This window comes from Telopea speciosissima, chromosome 7, assembly GCF_018873765.1.
Source record: "Telopea speciosissima isolate NSW1024214 ecotype Mountain lineage chromosome 7, Tspe_v1, whole genome shotgun sequence".
In the NCBI taxonomy this organism is placed as follows: Eukaryota; Viridiplantae; Streptophyta; class Magnoliopsida; order Proteales; family Proteaceae; genus Telopea; species Telopea speciosissima.
Genome location: NC_057922.1, coordinates 19,329,897 through 19,347,914, shown reverse-complemented (window position 1 = coordinate 19,347,914; position 18,018 = coordinate 19,329,897). Strand labels below are relative to the sequence as shown.

Sequence of the window (18,018 nt, the reverse complement as noted above, 5' to 3'; positions counted from 1 at the left end):
ATCATAGCCGGTCATACGACTATCCTGTAAAGTTTTCCTTAAAGTTTTAAAGGAATAAGCTGATCACACAACACTCTGGACGCATCTCTCCACTTCATACATCCTATAGTTCTCTGTGAAACATCTATAGCACCTTTTTTATTTATGATTGACCCAAGATACCTAAAATAATCACTTTGCAGAATCTCCCTCTCATCAATTTTTACCACCTCATTATCCATCCTAATGTAACCAAAGTTACACACCATATACTCCGTCTTTGTTCTACTTATCTTAAACCCTTTTGATTCCAAATTTTATCTCCATAAATCTAACTTGGCATTAATCCCTGCTTTTGGCTCATCCACCAAAACAATATCATCAGCAAAAAGCATATACCAAGGAATCTCATATTGAATGTCTCTAGTTAAATCACACATGATAAATGTAAACAAAAGGGCTTAAAGCTGATCCTTGATGTAACCCAATTGTAATTGGGAATTCACTACCGTGGCCCTCCATAGTTCTTACATTTGTCACCGCACCATAGTTGTCACGGTGTCCCCTAGGCGTCCAAGCACCTTGGTCGCCTTGTTGGTATCGCCTTGATTTTGGACCCTCTCCAACGCCTTGTATTGCCTAGATGCCGTGACAACTATGCACCGCACCATCATACATATCTTTAATTATGTCCACATATTTACTTGAAACACTTCTCTTCTCTAGTACTTGCCCGATTTCTCCAGGGATTCTATCATTAGCTTTTTCTTGGTCAATAAAGACCATATGGAGATCCTTCTTGTAATCTCTAAATCTTTCCATAAGTCTCCTAATTAGGTAAATAGCTTCCATCGTGGATCTTCCTAGCATAAATCCAAATTGGTTCTCTGTAATAGTAGTTTCTTGTCTCAAGTGGGTATCAAAATCCCTCCCCCATAATTTCATGTTATGACTTATTAGTTTTATGCTTCTACAGTTATTGCAGCTCTGCATAACACCTTTATTTTGTTAAATCGGAACCACAATGCTCCTCCTCCATTCATCTGACAGTTTCCCTGTGCTCATAATCTTATTAAACAACTTAGTTAGCCAAGATAAACCACAAATTCCTAAGCTCTTCCACACTTCTATTGGGGTCTCATCTAGGCCTTGTGCCTTGCCTACTTTCATCCTCCGTAAAGCTTCTTTTACTTCAGACACCCTAATTCTTCATATATATCTACAACATGTGGTGTTTTGATGGATAATGCAGTCCTCCGAAAAACTATTACTTGAAGTGTTTTCATTTAGTAGGCGGCAGAAATAACCTTGTACTACACAAAGTGATGTAGCTTGACAAGAGGGAGGCACATTGCGGACAAGAGGCACAACACAATCTCAAGTCTTGGTGATGACAGGCCAGACTTAACCAGTTGAAACAGCCAAAACTTTTATGGTACTGGACTTCTTAAGAACCCATCTTAGACGTTGGAACTGACAAAATAGGAAATCTAGCCACCATAGTACCAATGACTCCTAAAAGAAAAAGAACAAATGTTCACTTAACCCAATTTTGGGAATAGAATGGTGTCAAGGTTGTATAACCTCATTGAAATAAAAGGAAAAAACGGAAGTAAAAAGGAAGTACCAAGAAGTACAATCCATTCCAACAAAAGCCCGTGGTATATTGAGAGAAGAGTTAAAGCACCGAATTTTCCATGAGATGGATATCCCCATAATTACTACAAATTACAAAAGAATTAGATGATTCAACCAAAAAATCAATTAGAAAGTGTGATAAAAACAAAATTATGATTTAAAAGAAATAATCAACTTTAAATGCCGAAGGCGGGCCTAGGTGCAACGGTAAGGTTGCTCCATTGTGACCAAGTGGTCACGGGTTTGAGTCTGGAAACAGCCTCTCTGCAAAAACAGGGGTAAGGCTGCGTACATTATGACCCTCCCCAGACCCTGCAGTGGCGGGAGCCTCGTGCACTGGGTATGCCCTTTTTTTTAATCCAGTTTGAATGCCACTCCCAGTAAAAAACTAGTGACAGAAACAATATCCAATTCAAGTAACGCAGTGAGAGAAGCATATCCCTCATCAGCGCATATCCCTCATCAGCTACAATGCATAAAAATAGAGCTACAAATTGATCGAAAGTGTAGCTACAGACCTCAAATCACTGATTCAATCAATACCCAAATCACAATAAACCGTATCACACCGAATTACAAATCAACAACCCCAATACGTAAAATGTCGAGGAAATTTACCAGCAGAAACAGTTAAAATTAGAGAAAAAGAAAAGTGGGCAATAAAGTACCAAAAACAACTCAGGCAATCTCAGCATCAACACACGCAACCCAACTCTCATTCAAACGTAAACACGATAGTTCATCAACATCTCCAACGAAACACCAATAGGGTCCAAGAAAATCACAGTACCTGATAAGATAATCCGAGGGTCGACGAACGGCCCTGAATCCCAACAAAGACTGTAAAGAGGGCACACACAACGACGAATGCTTTTGTGACAGGAGCATTGTCTGAGAACAAAAATTGGAAATACCCATCGAAATATCAGGTTGAAAGTAGAAGAAAAACAGAGATAAAGATCTACAATAATGGTTTTTTTTCTAATTCTTATATATTTTGATTGATCCAATTGGCAGAAGAAGAAGAAGAAGAAGAAGAAAAAAAGAAATACATACGAAAACCAAATGGGCCGCCGTTCATCTTCAAGGAGAAGCAGAAACGACCAACCTTCCTTGCCTTTCTTTGAAAGCTCAAGAGGAATGCAGAGACGAGTAACAGCGAAGAATAGGAGTTTGGGGGTCTTCTTCTTGTCTGTAAATTGTCTACCCTTCGTACTTTTTTTTTATTATTTTATTTTTTTAATAGCAGCCTTAATAATAGAAAGTAGGAGTATACTGACATCAGTGGTAACTAATCTTGACCGTCCATATGATGACGACAGAGAGTTGCTCTGGGGTGTCAACCGGTCGGTTTCGGCTGGTTTCGTTTGGGCTCGGTCGGTTTACCATTTAAAACCAATTATGTAAACGGTAAGGGAGAGAAGGATGTCAGACAAGACGGTTCTGGGTAATTGGGATGATTCCTTACTAGTTCCGATCCCAATGGAACCAATCTCAGAACCGGCCCATTTATTTAATGGTCCTAAAACTTGGTGTATGCAACATATATCTAGAGATATAAAACTCTTAACCAATGAAAGGATCCCGAGATATGGAAGTATTGGAGAGTGTCCTTGACTCAGGAGAGAAGCTAATTCTTGTTGCCAAACACTCAAAACTTGTACAGAAATTAAGGTTTCAAGCTAATTATTCTCTAATAGACCTTTTGTTAACTAAAAACCTCAGATAAAGATCTAAAGAAGTTCCCATTCACTTAATTTTGATATTGAGTTGAGAAACATCCTGGATGTAACCTCTAAAGGTGAAAGGATATTCTTGAGAACCAAAGAAGACCCTTTATTAAGGATAATGGATGAGGGTTTGGTTTACAATACAAGATTTAGGAATTGTAAGAACCACCCTAGAATCAAGGGCAAGGCCCTAAAGACAATCCTAGGATTATAAGTTGGATAGTTCAACACAATATTATTCCAAGGAATGGTCATAGCAGGGATGATGTGATCCTTTTTTAGGCTTATCTAAGTTACTGTGTAACAGTGAAGTAAGGAAGTAGGTCTTCCTTTATCTTGCATATTGTAATGAGTTTATTTCTATATGGCATAAGTTGTGGGAGAGCTTTTGGTCTATTTCCACACTTGTTTTTCATCACCAAAAAGTCCAACATATCTTGGTTAACCAACTCTTAGACATATTGATAGACCCTTGGTAAGCCAAATGATCAAAATAGTGATTTTTGACTTAAAACATACTTGGCAATGTATTTGAAAAAGAATTGTCAAAAAATCAGATTTCAAAACTAGCCTGATCAACAACCGGCTGGTCATTCTCGAGAGCACTGAGGTCCACCAACCGATAGAATTGGCTCGATCATCAGTATCAACTAGCCGATGGTACCTGAGAGCTCCGTGAATCTGTCGGCTGATATAATCGACCGTTGGATAGCAACTAGTTGTTCACCAATCAATGTACGGGGCAATTGGTGAGCGGTCAATTACTGTTCAACGACTATAAAACGGCTAATTACAATAACAATCATTGACAAACGGTCAAATCATTAGTGCAATCGGCTTGTTGATTGGGGGAAAAATCCTTTCCAATTCCCTAAAAGTGCAGTTCGGGGCTGAGAGCTCGACACCTGGCAGGCGTGACATCCAACGGTGCTGAGCTCTAGAAGAAAGAACGAAAAAAATTGACTCAATCGACCTCGGACTATTGGATGTTGCACCTACCAAGTGTCAACCTCTCAACCTTGAATTTCACCGCACTCGGCGATCAAGGAATTGGAGACGATTTTAAACCTAGAGATTGTCTTCAACCTAGTTTTTAGGCCATAATTGAGCTTTATAAATACACCAAGTTAAGGCCCTCTCAACCACCAATGTGCATACAGTTGAATACCATTTATTGTGCCTTAAGTTCCTTCTTAGCTGAAAAATCATCAAATGCTTACATCTTGCATTTTTCCTTCGTAGAGGTATTTTCATTTGTGTTTTACCTTTGCATATTTGTCTTTTCATCTCAACTTGTTTGAATTTGTAAAAAGGTTGGTAGTGGTGAGCCTAAAAAAACCACTAGGTTTGAGTGTGAGCCTGAACACTTTAATTGTTGTTGGAACTCAGAAAAGCAATAGTGTTGGTTGATCTTTGTTTGATCACAACATGTAGAAATTCCACGAGGGTGCCTCTTGATAGTGGATGTAGGCAATTACTGAACCACTCTAAATTGATTGTGTCATTCATTGCTCCTCACCCTTCACAATTCTATTTGATCACTCTCTTTTATTTACGACTTCTTTCTTTTGGGTAAACAAGTTTTTGGGTAGTGAGATTTTTTAACTGTCCATACTTGGTCCAATACCCAATCCACCCCCTCTTGGGTTGCCTCGATCCAACACCCATCGCAGGCAAGAAAGATTCCAACAACTTTGGCTTCCTCGTTGACGATGCCGACAATGGGGTGAACAGGTTGTTGACATCGTGGAATGGGACTGGGATTGGATGTAGTGTTGCACAAAGGAACAACTGGAAGCCCTAGTGGACTCAAGATTAAACCCTGCTCAAGCTAGCTCAACTGCTGAAGTGTTGCAAGCCTTTGGTCTGCGTTGGAATGAGAAATGCATGCTTGGAGCAAGCATGCAATGAATCTTCCTCCTTTTAGATAGTTTAACATTCATGGCCTCTTGCTGTCGATGTCACCCATCCCACAATTGAACCTGAATCCCCTTCAAATAAATGCACCTGATACTCAACCAGTACCACAACTTGAAGCCCCACATAGCAACACAAAAATCTATACTTCCATTAAATCTTCATACCAATTCGACCAGCATAAAAGTCTATTTCCCCAAGTGATTCTGGAAAGTTGCACCACTGTCCACTGAGCCAGGATTGCTGAAGGAGTATCCATCAAAATTTAAATTGGGTTACATTTGTTGGAGGGAGTTTTTAAATCTCATTACTATCAAACTATATGGACAGGAGTGAGTAATGTTCCTCCAATCTTAAAATAGTAAATCTGTATGGAAGTGGAGGCCAAGACATGAAATTTGTTAGCAGTTTGTGATAGCTATGCTTGAGCTGCAGAAAGTAGAACAAAATCTGCAGCTGAAGGAGGGGAAAGAGATGACCAGAGTATTCTCTTCCTTGCCAATGTCAAAAAATGATCCAAATATTCAAAATTGTTCACATTGTTCAGATAAACATGACTGAAACTCCAGGACTCCAACATAACAAAAGAGAGAGATAGAGAGAGTAATTTCCATTTGAGTCCTTGGAAGCACCCAAACTGCTATGTGCAAAGTACATGATAAACAGGCTTCTAGGCCTCTTAGTCTGAACAGCATATACCGTAACTCCAGGACTACAACATATCAAAAAAGATGTTTCCTTCCCCTCAAGAAGACTTACAAGCAACAGAACTTATTTTGCTCTATCGTTTATCAGTAGTTCATAAAGGGTTCTAATTTAGCAGAAGATTAGGTTATATATTTTGAGCGTAATGAAGGAATAAGATTTGTACAGGGAAAAGTTTCAGTCGATTCCATTGTTGAAGAGTAACACTAGATTTTTATAGTGGTAATATGGTACATTTGTATTTGCAATGAATTTAAGACCAAGGATGAAGGGACATCAAAGCACGGATAGGACCCAGAAATTTCCACTGGCCTTCGGAAAAAAAAAATGGCCACCACATCCATCCATCTAAAGCCAACACCTATCCTTCATCTTCTAAGGACCAATTTAATTAGTCATTAAACTTTTGCAATTGCAGTTCAATCAAATATGCTCAGATATGCAGTTAATTTTCTCTAAGCTATGGCAACCTATTCCAAGACTTCAGTTGGCCAGAGCCGCTTCCACATTGCAATTTCCTCATTGCTGTAAAGTTTTCTGATTCCTCCATAAAACCCATCTGCTTCATTCCCTTCATCCCGGTGATTTTTCCTGCTGATGGAGCTTCGCCTCCATCGTGATCCTGGGGTGTATTGGTTGAACTCCAAAATTACAGTATCTGTCAGCATAAGTTTCGTGTGAGAGAGTTAATTGACAATCAACTGAATCACAATTCAGATACTTAACTGGAAAATTATGAAGTTGCAGAAGGAAATGGACTTATTTCCAATAACATCAATACCATTCAAAGTGAACAGAAGAGAAATTTTTGTTTAACTAATCGGATGGTCTTCTGGGATACAGCCCTGGAGGATGGTTCTTAAATTCAACAGTGACATACTGATAAATGTGAAAATGCATCGTAAAGACCCATCATGTGCTGTATCCACCTAGGGATATCCTATCCTATGCAATGATTTGATTAAATGACCATAAAAATGTGTGGAGAATGGTCGATAAGAACTCCCATGGGAATGTTGTCTATGTCATGAGAAGTAGTTCTCAGTACCTAACTGGTCTACTTACATTTAATCTAAAAAAAAAAAAAAAAAGGACTAACAAATCAGGTAGACCACTTAAATCTCCTTTTAGCAGCCATTGGAAATTTAGCATCAAAGAGGGTTTTTTGGTATTGTGCTGATCCCTAAGTTTGACCAAACCACCCATTCACTGAGCCTTCAACTAATAGAGGAGAGAATCTGCAAGTGGAATCAGTTCCAACTCGAGTTTTGGTGGTGTAAGGATTTGAAGATGTCCTTTGGGAACTTGCACAACCAAGCAACCCTTGACTTGGTGTTCTCTACCATGTCAAGTTTATAAGCAACTTGTATTAACCCCCTACACCCAAGCAGCTAGGCCAGAATAATCAACAGTTTTAGTAAAAGTTGCCTTGTTAACAACTACGAAACATGTAAAGAAAAGAAAATTCTGAAGTTACATGGCTTCCTTTTTTGTTTCCTCGAAGATTTTAACATGGTCATGTCCCAGAAAGGGCTTAGTTGCATGCCTAGGGTGCTAGAAATGAAACATAAAGTAATTTTTAAGGTCTTTCACAGATTTCACTATGAGTGGACCAAGATCCAAGTCTATATAGGTTTCCAGAACAAATAAAGATTTCAAATTGTGCGAGTATCAAGTAGAAGTTATCTCCCGAACAATGTAATCTGCAAGCCCAACAGTAAATGCATCTAAAGAATTTATCAGGCACCTTAAAGTTTATTGAAACATGGACTGGTTCTCCTTGTCACATTTCTGGTAAAGTTGGATACAGTCAATGCTGATTGAAGCCAGAGGATGGTAGTGAGGCATCCTGATTGGTTAGATAATATGGCTTTTCTTTTTTCTATGCCCTGATTAGAGCAAGGATTCTAGTCGAACAGAACATAGCGAGTTGTTGGAGTTGTAAATTACTTTTGAGACGAGAGAACTGCCTGGAAGCTAAGATACATTTAAAGAAAGAAAGGAGGAATATTTAGGCTTGATCCAAAACAAAAGGGCATACCCAGTGCACGAGGCTCCCACCACTGCGGGGTCTGGGGAGGGTCACAATGTACGCAGCCTTACCCCTGCTTCGCAGAGAGGCTGTTTCCAGAGACTTGAACCAGTGACCACTTGGTCACAATGGAGCAATCTAACGTTGCACCAAGGTCCATCCTCAATATTTAACCCAAAAAAAAAAAAAAAACATAGGAGGCATCAAAGAAAATGTACTAGGGATTCTTTGTTCTGATTCAAATAAGCCTCCAAAAGCAAACGTACTAGGGATTCCTTGTTCTGATTCAAATCTTATTTGCATGTCTATCTTTTCAACAATTTGTACTTGATGAAAAGAAAAATAGAAATTTATTTATCTCCCAAAGGTTCTATTGAAATGGAAAAGCGAAAAATCAGATAACAGAAAACTTTCAAAAAAATTTTTGTGAGTATGGGGGGTGGGTGGGAGGGGAGCTAACAGAAGTATTCAGTTTCTCACCACTTTGATGACAATGACAGAGATTCTCATTCCCACTACACGTTTCTAGATGACCAATGACCCCATACCACCAACCTGGAAAGACCATAATTAAGTCATGTATCTAATTATTTCTCAAAACAGATTAGAATTCATGTCTAAATCTGCAGAAAAAAGCCATACTTGATTAAAGAAGAATAAGATGAATGAACAAGCCAAGCTTTCAAAAGGTTGAATCCAAACTTAATCTAGCATTATGATATTGATAATAAGTGGGGTATTGCAGAAAATGTAAGAGAGGTAAGGTCTTAAAGAACACACCATAGGGGAACTCTTTATTTCTTCTCCACTGAATCTCAATATGATCACCAGGGCATAAATCATGCAAACAATCAGAGACATGAAGATCATGAGAAAGAGTATCAACAGGTGGTGCCCTTAATCTGTGCCACTCAACTCCTTCCTCTATCACAATGGTCCGCCGTCCATGTGGTGGGTACCTACAAAAGAAAAACCACTGGAGGTCAGAAATGGAGTAATTCCCTAGCATATACAACCACAGGCACTAATTCCACTACAAAAGACCTGATATCCACAAAAAAACCACTTCCCCTTTCTTTGTAAACAGAAATAGTGAAAAGAGATGAAGAATCAAGTTCTTGTTATTCCACAAGATAAACACCCTGAACAAAGACAATCGTCCAAATTTATGTTTTAAGAAACCAATCTTGCTCATTACCTTGCATGAAAGGTGTCTGTGCGGGAATCATAGCTGAGTTCTGCATCGTAACATGACAACATAAACCCCACATGCCCATTCTGCAAAAGAAGAAGCACAAAATCCTTAGTAATTTGTCCTGCAAAAAGGATAGCAGTTTTTTAAGTTACATCAACATTGAGAAACTCATACACCATAACCAGTTAAAGAAACAGGGAAAAGGCCTTCAAGAAAAGAGAAATTTATCACATTTAGTACTAAAATCCATTAACTGCATAAAATCTCAAAAATAAAGAAAATTAGAATATGGAAGACAGGCAAATTAAAACTGTCTGTGTATCTAAAAATTTAATACCTCACGGTTGTAGACCTGGGCTGGGAACCAGAACTTGCCATTCTCAAGAGAGAGATACCAAGACATCATTGAATCAGCAGGCAAGTAACTCGTTTGCTTGTTACTGGTCTCCATCTTGGATTTGATCCATGAGAAAGGCCAAGCACAAGATAGGGACTTGACCAAGCGCTTCCGACCGCAACTTTCGGAGACACCCAAATCCTTTCTACAGGCAATACGCCATTTCCATTCACGATAAGCTGCAGGGCCAATCACTCTACTCCATTTCTCCTTCATGTGCCTCTTCCACAGGTAGTCACTTCTACACCTATCCCTCAAAGAACTGCAGACCGCCGCCATATTACATAATTCTTCAGGAGGAAGCTTCCCAAGAATGCATTCCAAAGCCAATTCTGGCAAATCCAATACAGAGGTCCGCTCTGGCTCCTCCACATTCTCTACTTTTACAGAAAAACTCTTCCTTTTCATGGACATAGCTGATGGGATTTCAAACAAAACACCACTTAGCCAAATCTTTCTCAACCAGGAAACCCAGAAACAAGATAACTCCTTCCAGAACCAGAGAGAGAGCAATCTCATCTCACTCGCCCATGGTGGGAGAGGATTGAGAGGGAGGGACTTAGAGAGGAGGACAAAGGAGAGGCAAGATATCAAGAAGAAAAGCATCAGATATGAGGAATTCTCAGATGGGTCGTTTCAAATAATGTTGCACAAACGCATAAAGAAGATGAAAGGAGGACCCAATTGCCAAAAAGCAATGGTGACCATATATATAAGAAAAAAAAACCTGGAATCTCCAACCTCCACAAGATACCTTTCACCTTTCGATAATTGAGTTTAATTCGCTCGACAAAACCCACTAAACATACTAGTGGGCCTTGCCGAGGATTTATCAGAGAATGGTATATATGTAGTAGATGACCCAAAAGACAAGACTTTGATTATTGGTAGTTAAGGTTAACCAATATCGAACACACAAACCAATCAAAACAGCTCCTTCTTTGATCAAAGTATCCTCTACTTACAGTGGTCCTCAATCCAGGAACTGAACCGTACAGACACAGCCACCAGATGTCCGTAAATAAAGAATATCTAAGGAGAGAAAAAGAAGAAAATTAAAGAATGGGTACTGTTAGATGCAATCCTGCAATGAAAGGAAGAAAGGATCAGATCTGTAACAGGTTTTTGAAGCATGAAAATCTGAAAGAGATGAGAGATCTAGATACAGATACAAAGACCCATATCTCTGTATTTTTAAGGAAGAACAACACAGATCTATGGAGATTAAAGGATTAAAAAAAAGGGAAGAACAGATAGGGGTAGTTGGGGATGGATGGGTGAGTCTCAAGTAGTTGCAAGTTGCAACTAACACCTTTACTAAATACAAACCAATCAAAAAGAGCAGATAATAAAAAAAATTGATAGAAGAAGAATCAAGGTAAAGAGAGAGATCGGAAATTGATGAAGATGAAGATGAACGTGGGGTGGGTCCTCTTTCAGTTCATCCAAATCTTCATCAAAACCAACCTCCCTTGTTGCTCTACTTGTATTTGTCCCTCTCTCTCTCTCTCTCTCTTTTACTCTCTGAAATACAAAACAAAGAGAAATAGAAACAAAATGGAAATGAAAAAACTTTATTATCAGGAAATGGGGCTTTTAAGCCATCAGGCAAAGAAAATTGAATTTGGAGTTACTTTTTTTTGGCCCTTTTTTAAGGAGAGAGAGAGGATACCTCAAAACTCACCCAATCCAAACCTGATCTATCAATTTATTGCTAACTTCCACCAAGTACCTGTGTCCACACAACAGGTTCGCAGGAAAACCCGGCCACCCTTAAATTAGATCCGTTAGTATAACCATCCATATCAAACACTGTTACTATTGTCTATTTAAGATGGTTAAGAATCCTCTATTTAAGATGGTTAAGAATCCTCTCCAGTCATTTTAAAACCATTGGTTGGAGCCCTTGCAGCTCTCCTCTGTTTTGTTTCATGTTTACTTTCTAGTGACTGGAGAGAAAACTCACCCATTTGAGATTGGAGCTCCCACTTGTGCACATTGTTGATTGTCCCAATGGGTAGTTCCAAAGCACCTTTAAAAACAAATTTGTCAGTAACGATTCCAATTGTGAGGAATGTCCTTTTTAGCCTTTGGATTGAAATCTTATACATAACCATCATCCGTAATCATCATTTGGGATCTATCCTCTGAAACCAATCTGGCAGCCATGGATGGCCTTATTATGGTTCCAAAGCCCTCTATTTTACAACAATGATTGACATGAAGGGCTTGTTTGTTACTGCTTTTATATGTTTTTTTATTCTTAAACCTCAGAGAAAGATTCTAGTATCTGAAGGGGGAGAGGGATTTGAACTCTCCTGCAAAAAAATTGATACCAAACACAACCCAATTAACCATCTTATCCATTCAATCTTTTAAAAGGTTATAATGGAAGTGACACAAACTGGAACAAATTAAGAAGGCTTTGTTTGGATTAAAAGATCATTAGTTAAGACATTACATATACAAATTATTGATAACAATCATAGATGTTGTATTAATTTAGAATTGGACCAAATTCAGATCCACCAACAACCTGATCTGAAATAAGATCAGATCCCATTTTTCAGCTGTAAGGGGATAAGGCATCAATCATTTGGTGGAAGGTATATAGACATCAAAATGGGTGGCACGTGGGTCTCTTCAGCTTTTGAAGTGCTAGTCATAAAGATTCTTTAAAGTAGCATCATATATTAGCCAGTAGCCTTTATGGTGTGTGTGCACTTGCAATTTGTTTCCTATCCACCATTTGTTTTGATGGGCCTGATGTTCTCTCCTGGATTAAAAGGGGAAACAAATAATGTATTAGGTTCATTTGATGTTTTATTAAATCTTCTTATTTTTTAGTGATTAATGCAAGTTTATTGGACAGTAAGAAGAGCTTATATGAAGAAAGATCATTTCTACCCTCTATTATATAGGTTCATGTCTCAATATTTTATTTATTTATATTTTTTAGTGTTAAAGCCCCTAAAAGAAGGTGGGGGGGAGGGGAATCGGGTCCTCTGTAGCCCGACACAGTGTGTAGCGCATCATCCGATGACCCTGTGTGCTCGGGCATGCAATCCAACACACAAGCAGGGTGTTGGACTACATGCCCAAGCACTCAGGGCCGTTGGATGTGCGCTACACACTGTGTCCCGCTACAAAGAGCCCAACACAGTGGGGGGGGGGAATTATTGGTCCACAAAAGAAGAAATGGAATTTATAATGGGGAGGAGATCATCCGAAAAGGGTGGCATCCATTGTCAGCACTTGAATAGCACAAAGACCATCGTGCAAGAAAATATGCTTATAATTTCTCACATCTACTAACATTGAGTTGGTAGGAAAGTTCTCAAACATAATCTTGCACTTCTCATAATTGAAAAAAAAATCTTATATTTAAACTTTTTTATTTTTTGGTAGAATATTATATTTGAACTACTACTAAGACAAAGGAGTGTGAAATAGGAATAACTGTTTCCAATTATATATACATGTTTTTCTACAAATCTCTTACAAAAGTCCTGATTTAAGCTCTTGTAGACTTGAGACTAGTCGACTCTAAATTCCTTACACTTTTCACGAAAGTTGTAGTTAGGTGAATCTTCTTTCTTTTGGTTTTTATTTCATCCATTAATGATTGACCCTGAAAAACTCGAACCCTACTAAAAATATCCCAATTTGGGTTGGATTTGTTTTTTTGACCAGTTAGCAAGGCTCGGCTTTTAAATCCTAACCTGATATCAAGCCAAGTTAGACTTTGGGTTGAGGTATCAGTTGAACCCAATCCGACTCAAAGCTACATGTATGCATATAAGGTAGGTTCACCACATCATATTGCTATGTATATACGAAGGTCACCATTGATTTAGCATATCTAATGTAGGCAGCTAAAAGCCTAAATCTCAAATTTTAAAATTTTAAAACTAATACAAATTCCAACTCCCAAATAATATTTTCTATTAAAAAACAGCTTCATGTTAACATATAACAAGTAGAAAAATAACTGCTTGTTCAGTTGATTAGTATCTTACCTTTAGAGTGTAGGCTCTTAGGAGGTCATGGGTACGTTCAACGTTTCTTTCTTCACATCGTGCTATAAAGCACTCCCTTTTTTCTCTTTCCCCACCCACACACTTGTCTTCAGTCTCATGTAGTTGTAGTTAAAATCCCATTAGATAATAACTCTTAAGAATAATATAATGACAAGTATGCTTTCAATTGTTTGAAAACCCATTTTTACCTTTAATATAAAAAATAAAAAAAAAAACTTTTGAAAATATAACAAGGGACTATAAAAAAATATTACATATTCCAAATACACCCATGGAAAGTACATTTCTTGTCTCTTAATAAAACATAAGTCCTCATTGGTTCTGATTTAAGAAACACTAGTATAAGAGCTCAAAACCCATGTTTGGAAGATGGGAAAATGGATTTGGTAAGGAGATGAATACAACTATCATCCAACATTGTCATAGATGTTCTTTTTTCTATTTGTGACTTATGAATACTTAATTTTATTCCCTCTCTGTCCAATGTCCACACAAGTAATTTGATATAGTTGTTTACATTATTGTGGCCAAGGTTTTGAATAGAATATTAGTTTGAAAACCCTTATATTCTAGACATTAAGAGATCCTCCAAATCTTTGTGCACTAGCTTTATGGTCCCTAAGCAACAATCCCAATTTTTTTAACTTTATAAAATAAAAGTAACCTCCTTAAGTAGAGAGCACAACCTCATTGAATAAATTCCACCATTATTGCTCATAGGGATTGGTGTGATGTCAACATTACTAACTTGGAATCCATAAAAGTAAAGGTAACCCATAAAGCTAAGGCAAGGGAAGAAGTGTCTGGTTTTCTCAAGTCAGTGAAATGGGGTCTTAAAAAAAAAAGATATTATGCCCAACACATCAAGTGGGGCTTATTCAAGAAAAAGGAGGGAGGGTGTTTGGTTATGGAGACTACAAGTGTCAAGAACTACTTGAATAATGCATAGTTGGAAAATCATGTTTTGAGTAGAGTAAGTCATTCGAGTCGAATAAAAATATGAAATCTAGTCAGGTGAAGATTCACATAGGTCTAAGAAATGAACAAACTAGGTCTGAGTTAGACCGAATTTTTATTGAATCGACGTTTTTGTCTGACTCGTGTGAAACTCATCGACTCTATTTTTTTTTATTGAGCCATATACTATTCATAGACTAAACAAAACCTTAGAATTTTTTTTAGTTTTTAATTTTAATCCATTTTTATTTTTTTGTCATCGTGAAGCAACCATAGCCTCAATCCCTCCTTACTAAGAAAAGGAGAGAAAAAATATGAATTTCTCTGACTAAGTTTGACTCGCCCGACTCACTAAGTTATGAAAAGAAAAAATCCAATTATAAAACCTAATTTTCCAATTATGAAATTATGTAAACGAAATAGTAAATCACCACTCACCTTTCTATAGGGAATTCTTTGTTTTTGCCTTTTTCTCCTCTTTTATGTTGGTTGGTTTCATGGGAGTCAAGTAGGATAGGGGTAATGAATTAAGGGTTGTGGATGAGTTGGGTCAAACAGTTGTAGTTGGGGTAGGTGAAGATAAGGGGGGATTTTATTGAAGAAATGGGTGTGTAGGGGCCCTGGCTTGGTCCACTGGCAAGCTTGCGTGTCCCTGGAAAGCACAACACCCCTTAAAGCTCCAATCGTTTTTGGTCGGCATAGTGGGGTTTAGGTGGCCAGAAGAGTTTGGATTGTTGTGATCTAAGGCTTCCACTCTAGACTGGATTGTACAAATCATCCAAAGTTATAATTGTCTATTTTTAGGTAAATTGGTTCTATCAAAGTTTATGATATAGGTAAAGGGGTGGGGGTCTCAGATTTTATGGAATGATAGGGAGTAACTTTAGCCATTGGCATCTGGCACTTAATCTGATCCAATTAGATTTGCTTTTTATGAAAGAGAAAGAGCAAATAATTACATTATTCTTCCTTCCACTCATAGCCCATATGGAAGTATCTTCATATAAAGAAAGAAATTGCTTTTTCCCCAAAATCTCCTCAATATGTATGTGTCAATAGTAATATAAAAATGGGCACTCAAAAAGATTTACTATGATGTCTTTCAGGTATTTAGTATGTGTTGAAAACATTGATTGTTCTTCCTTACCTTACCCCACTTCTCTAGAAATTTCTAAATGCTTCAATGCTTGTCTCCCTAAATTTAATCATCTCTCTCTCTCTCAATTTGTATTCAATGCACCTGGACCTAGACCTAGACAGACCGACCGACCGACCTATCTCTCTCTCTCTCACAACAAACACATGGATCCAAAAAAGTAAGAAGAATCATGCTTGGGGAAGTAGCTGGGTTTGGAGTAAGTCATATGCTAGGTGAGGTAGGAAAATGACAATTCACAAAATTGGTTCTAACCTAAAGTATCATAAATTCAGAGGGGGAGTGTTCTCTGAGTGGGACGCAGAGGCCACGCCGCGCACTAACACATTGGTGGCAGATTTTCCACCATTCATGGGGGTGCGTCAATCATTTCTGCCTCCATGTATATGGGTGTGACCCCCTGTGTCCCATGCTAAGAACATTTCTCCAAATTCAGTTTATTGTATGGGAGAGGGTCTCTGAAAGGCATCGTTCTCTTAGCACACAAGGGGAAGGGGAGGATTTTCATGTTTCATGGGGATGGGACTGTCATTTCACGTCCCTCTATGTCTGGGCATAGCCGCATAAGGGCCATGTTGTCTTTTAGGGTTTTTTTTCCCCCTAATTGTATTTAGGAAAGAGTTTTATTGCACCATCGTGGGGAAGTAATTACAATCAGGGTTCTTATTTGAGTTTAACTTGTTATTTGTAAATACAAGTAATTACCTAAACGTCTCACTTTTAAGTAGTTATTAAAATATTTATCAATAATTACACCCCTAAACGGAAATAATGAAAACCCCATTAATATGACCAAAATAATTATGTTAAAGTTCATCTACTTAACAATATAACATAATAAGCTTACGGGTATCGAGTATAAACACGATAAAAAATCCTAGGCAGTTAAAATAATTATGTTACAAAATCTTGACCACTGATTGAACATAAAACTTTTGGAATTTTTTTTAAAATATAATTATTAATAAATAATAATACTTAAACACTTTTGTAAACTCTTTAGAGAACTGCCATTGAGCTTTGGAATTTCGGTCCAATCACAGTTGTATAATTTTCTCAAGGATATTTACCTTATTCGGGAAGTAAATGGTATCTCTTCCATTAACAAATGAATATTGTGAATCTAACATATCGATATATATTTGTGTAGGCATTAACATTTGGTACACCAAAACACACAAGGTGCAACTGCAAAGGTTAGTACCTCTCCGGTATGGGGACCAACAACTATCAAAGAGAATCTTGTTACTCAATACAATTAACACTAGTCCATTCAAGATTCTCAAATGATCCAGTTTGATGTAGATACAATATGAATACTCACATCTATAATTTTGAATTACATTCCAAAAATATACAACAAAGAACCATACGAACAAAATACCCAATTATGTCCTTAATTGTGAACACTTTAGGGTATGTAACATTTGGACAATATATCACATAAAAAATTATAATGAAAATTAATTTAATCTAATCAGTTTAAATTGGTCTGATGGACATATAAATCTAATACACATATACATCAAAGCCAATGTCCTACTTATCTAATACCTATGTTCTCAACATGTCAATCGAATACAGCTTGTGCTACTAGTCCATTAGTCAAGTGATCGAACAAATTTTCTACAGTGTCAACTTCGGCAATATAATTATCATCATGTTGGATATGCCAATTTTAAGCTTAATTAAACTCACTTGTCTAGTTTCTCAGGGCTTCTATTTGTTCATCTCTTTCCTTTGACTTCATTATCATGTCGTCCATATAGACCTTGACTTTTTTATCAATCAAGTCATAGAGGTCAATGCCGAGCAAGCGATTGGTAGTACACCAGTCCTTGATGAGGTGGCAAAGAATGTGGTTAGAGATGAGGATGAAATTGGATAGAAAGCCTAAGGGTTGACCGAACAGTTGGTGATGTAGCGGCTAACAAATATTTTTTATTCTTTTCTTTCGTATGCCAATCAAACATTCAGGAAAAAAATATATATATTCTTTTCTATTCCAATTTTTTTTTTTTTTTTGGGGAGGGGGGGTGAAACTCTATTCTATTATTTTTCTATCAATCTTTAGGCAAACAAACATAACCTAAAAGCAAAAACAGAATTATAAAAATTGAGAAGACTTTGACTTGCAACACAAGATAATGCTAAAATTTTAATTTCCCATGTTTAAAATGAGAGATTAAGGGGAGTCACCCCTAGACCCGTCTGCATGAACCTGCTGCCCACTATCGCATGCTCTCACCTAACACCACTCCCACAATGGTTT

At 37.6% G+C, this 18,018-nt stretch overlaps 2 protein-coding genes across 3 annotated transcripts in view; both read right to left on the bottom strand.

Moving 5' to 3' along the window:
- The window catches only part of LOC122667590 (rhomboid-like protein 20), a 37,670-nt gene extending 34,836 nt beyond the window's left edge, over nt 1-2,834 (bottom strand). For both annotated transcript variants that reach the window (XR_006333817.1, XM_043863924.1), the window contains exons 1-2: nt 2,674-2,834; nt 2,408-2,508 (exon numbers count right to left, since the gene is read on the bottom strand). Coding sequence is in view for 1 of the 2 variants with exons in the window: in XM_043863924.1 (XP_043719859.1) it covers nt 2,408-2,508; nt 2,674-2,698 (126 nt within the window). In the remaining variant the exon portion in view is untranslated. The remainder of the gene's footprint in view (nt 1-2,407; nt 2,509-2,673) is intronic.
- A 3,442-nt stretch (nt 2,835-6,276) lies between these two features.
- Nucleotides 6,277-10,871, bottom strand: LOC122669240 (F-box protein At2g32560-like). The gene is made up of 5 exons (XM_043865955.1): nt 9,534-10,871; nt 9,200-9,279; nt 8,782-8,960; nt 8,482-8,556; nt 6,277-6,627 (listed from the first exon to the last, which is right to left on the bottom strand). Exons 1-5 carry the CDS (start codon nt 10,197-10,199, stop codon nt 6,440-6,442), a joined length of 1,188 nt encoding a protein of 395 aa, XP_043721890.1. The 5' UTR covers nt 10,200-10,871; the 3' UTR covers nt 6,277-6,439.
- Nucleotides 10,872-18,018: the final 7,147 nt, after the last annotated feature.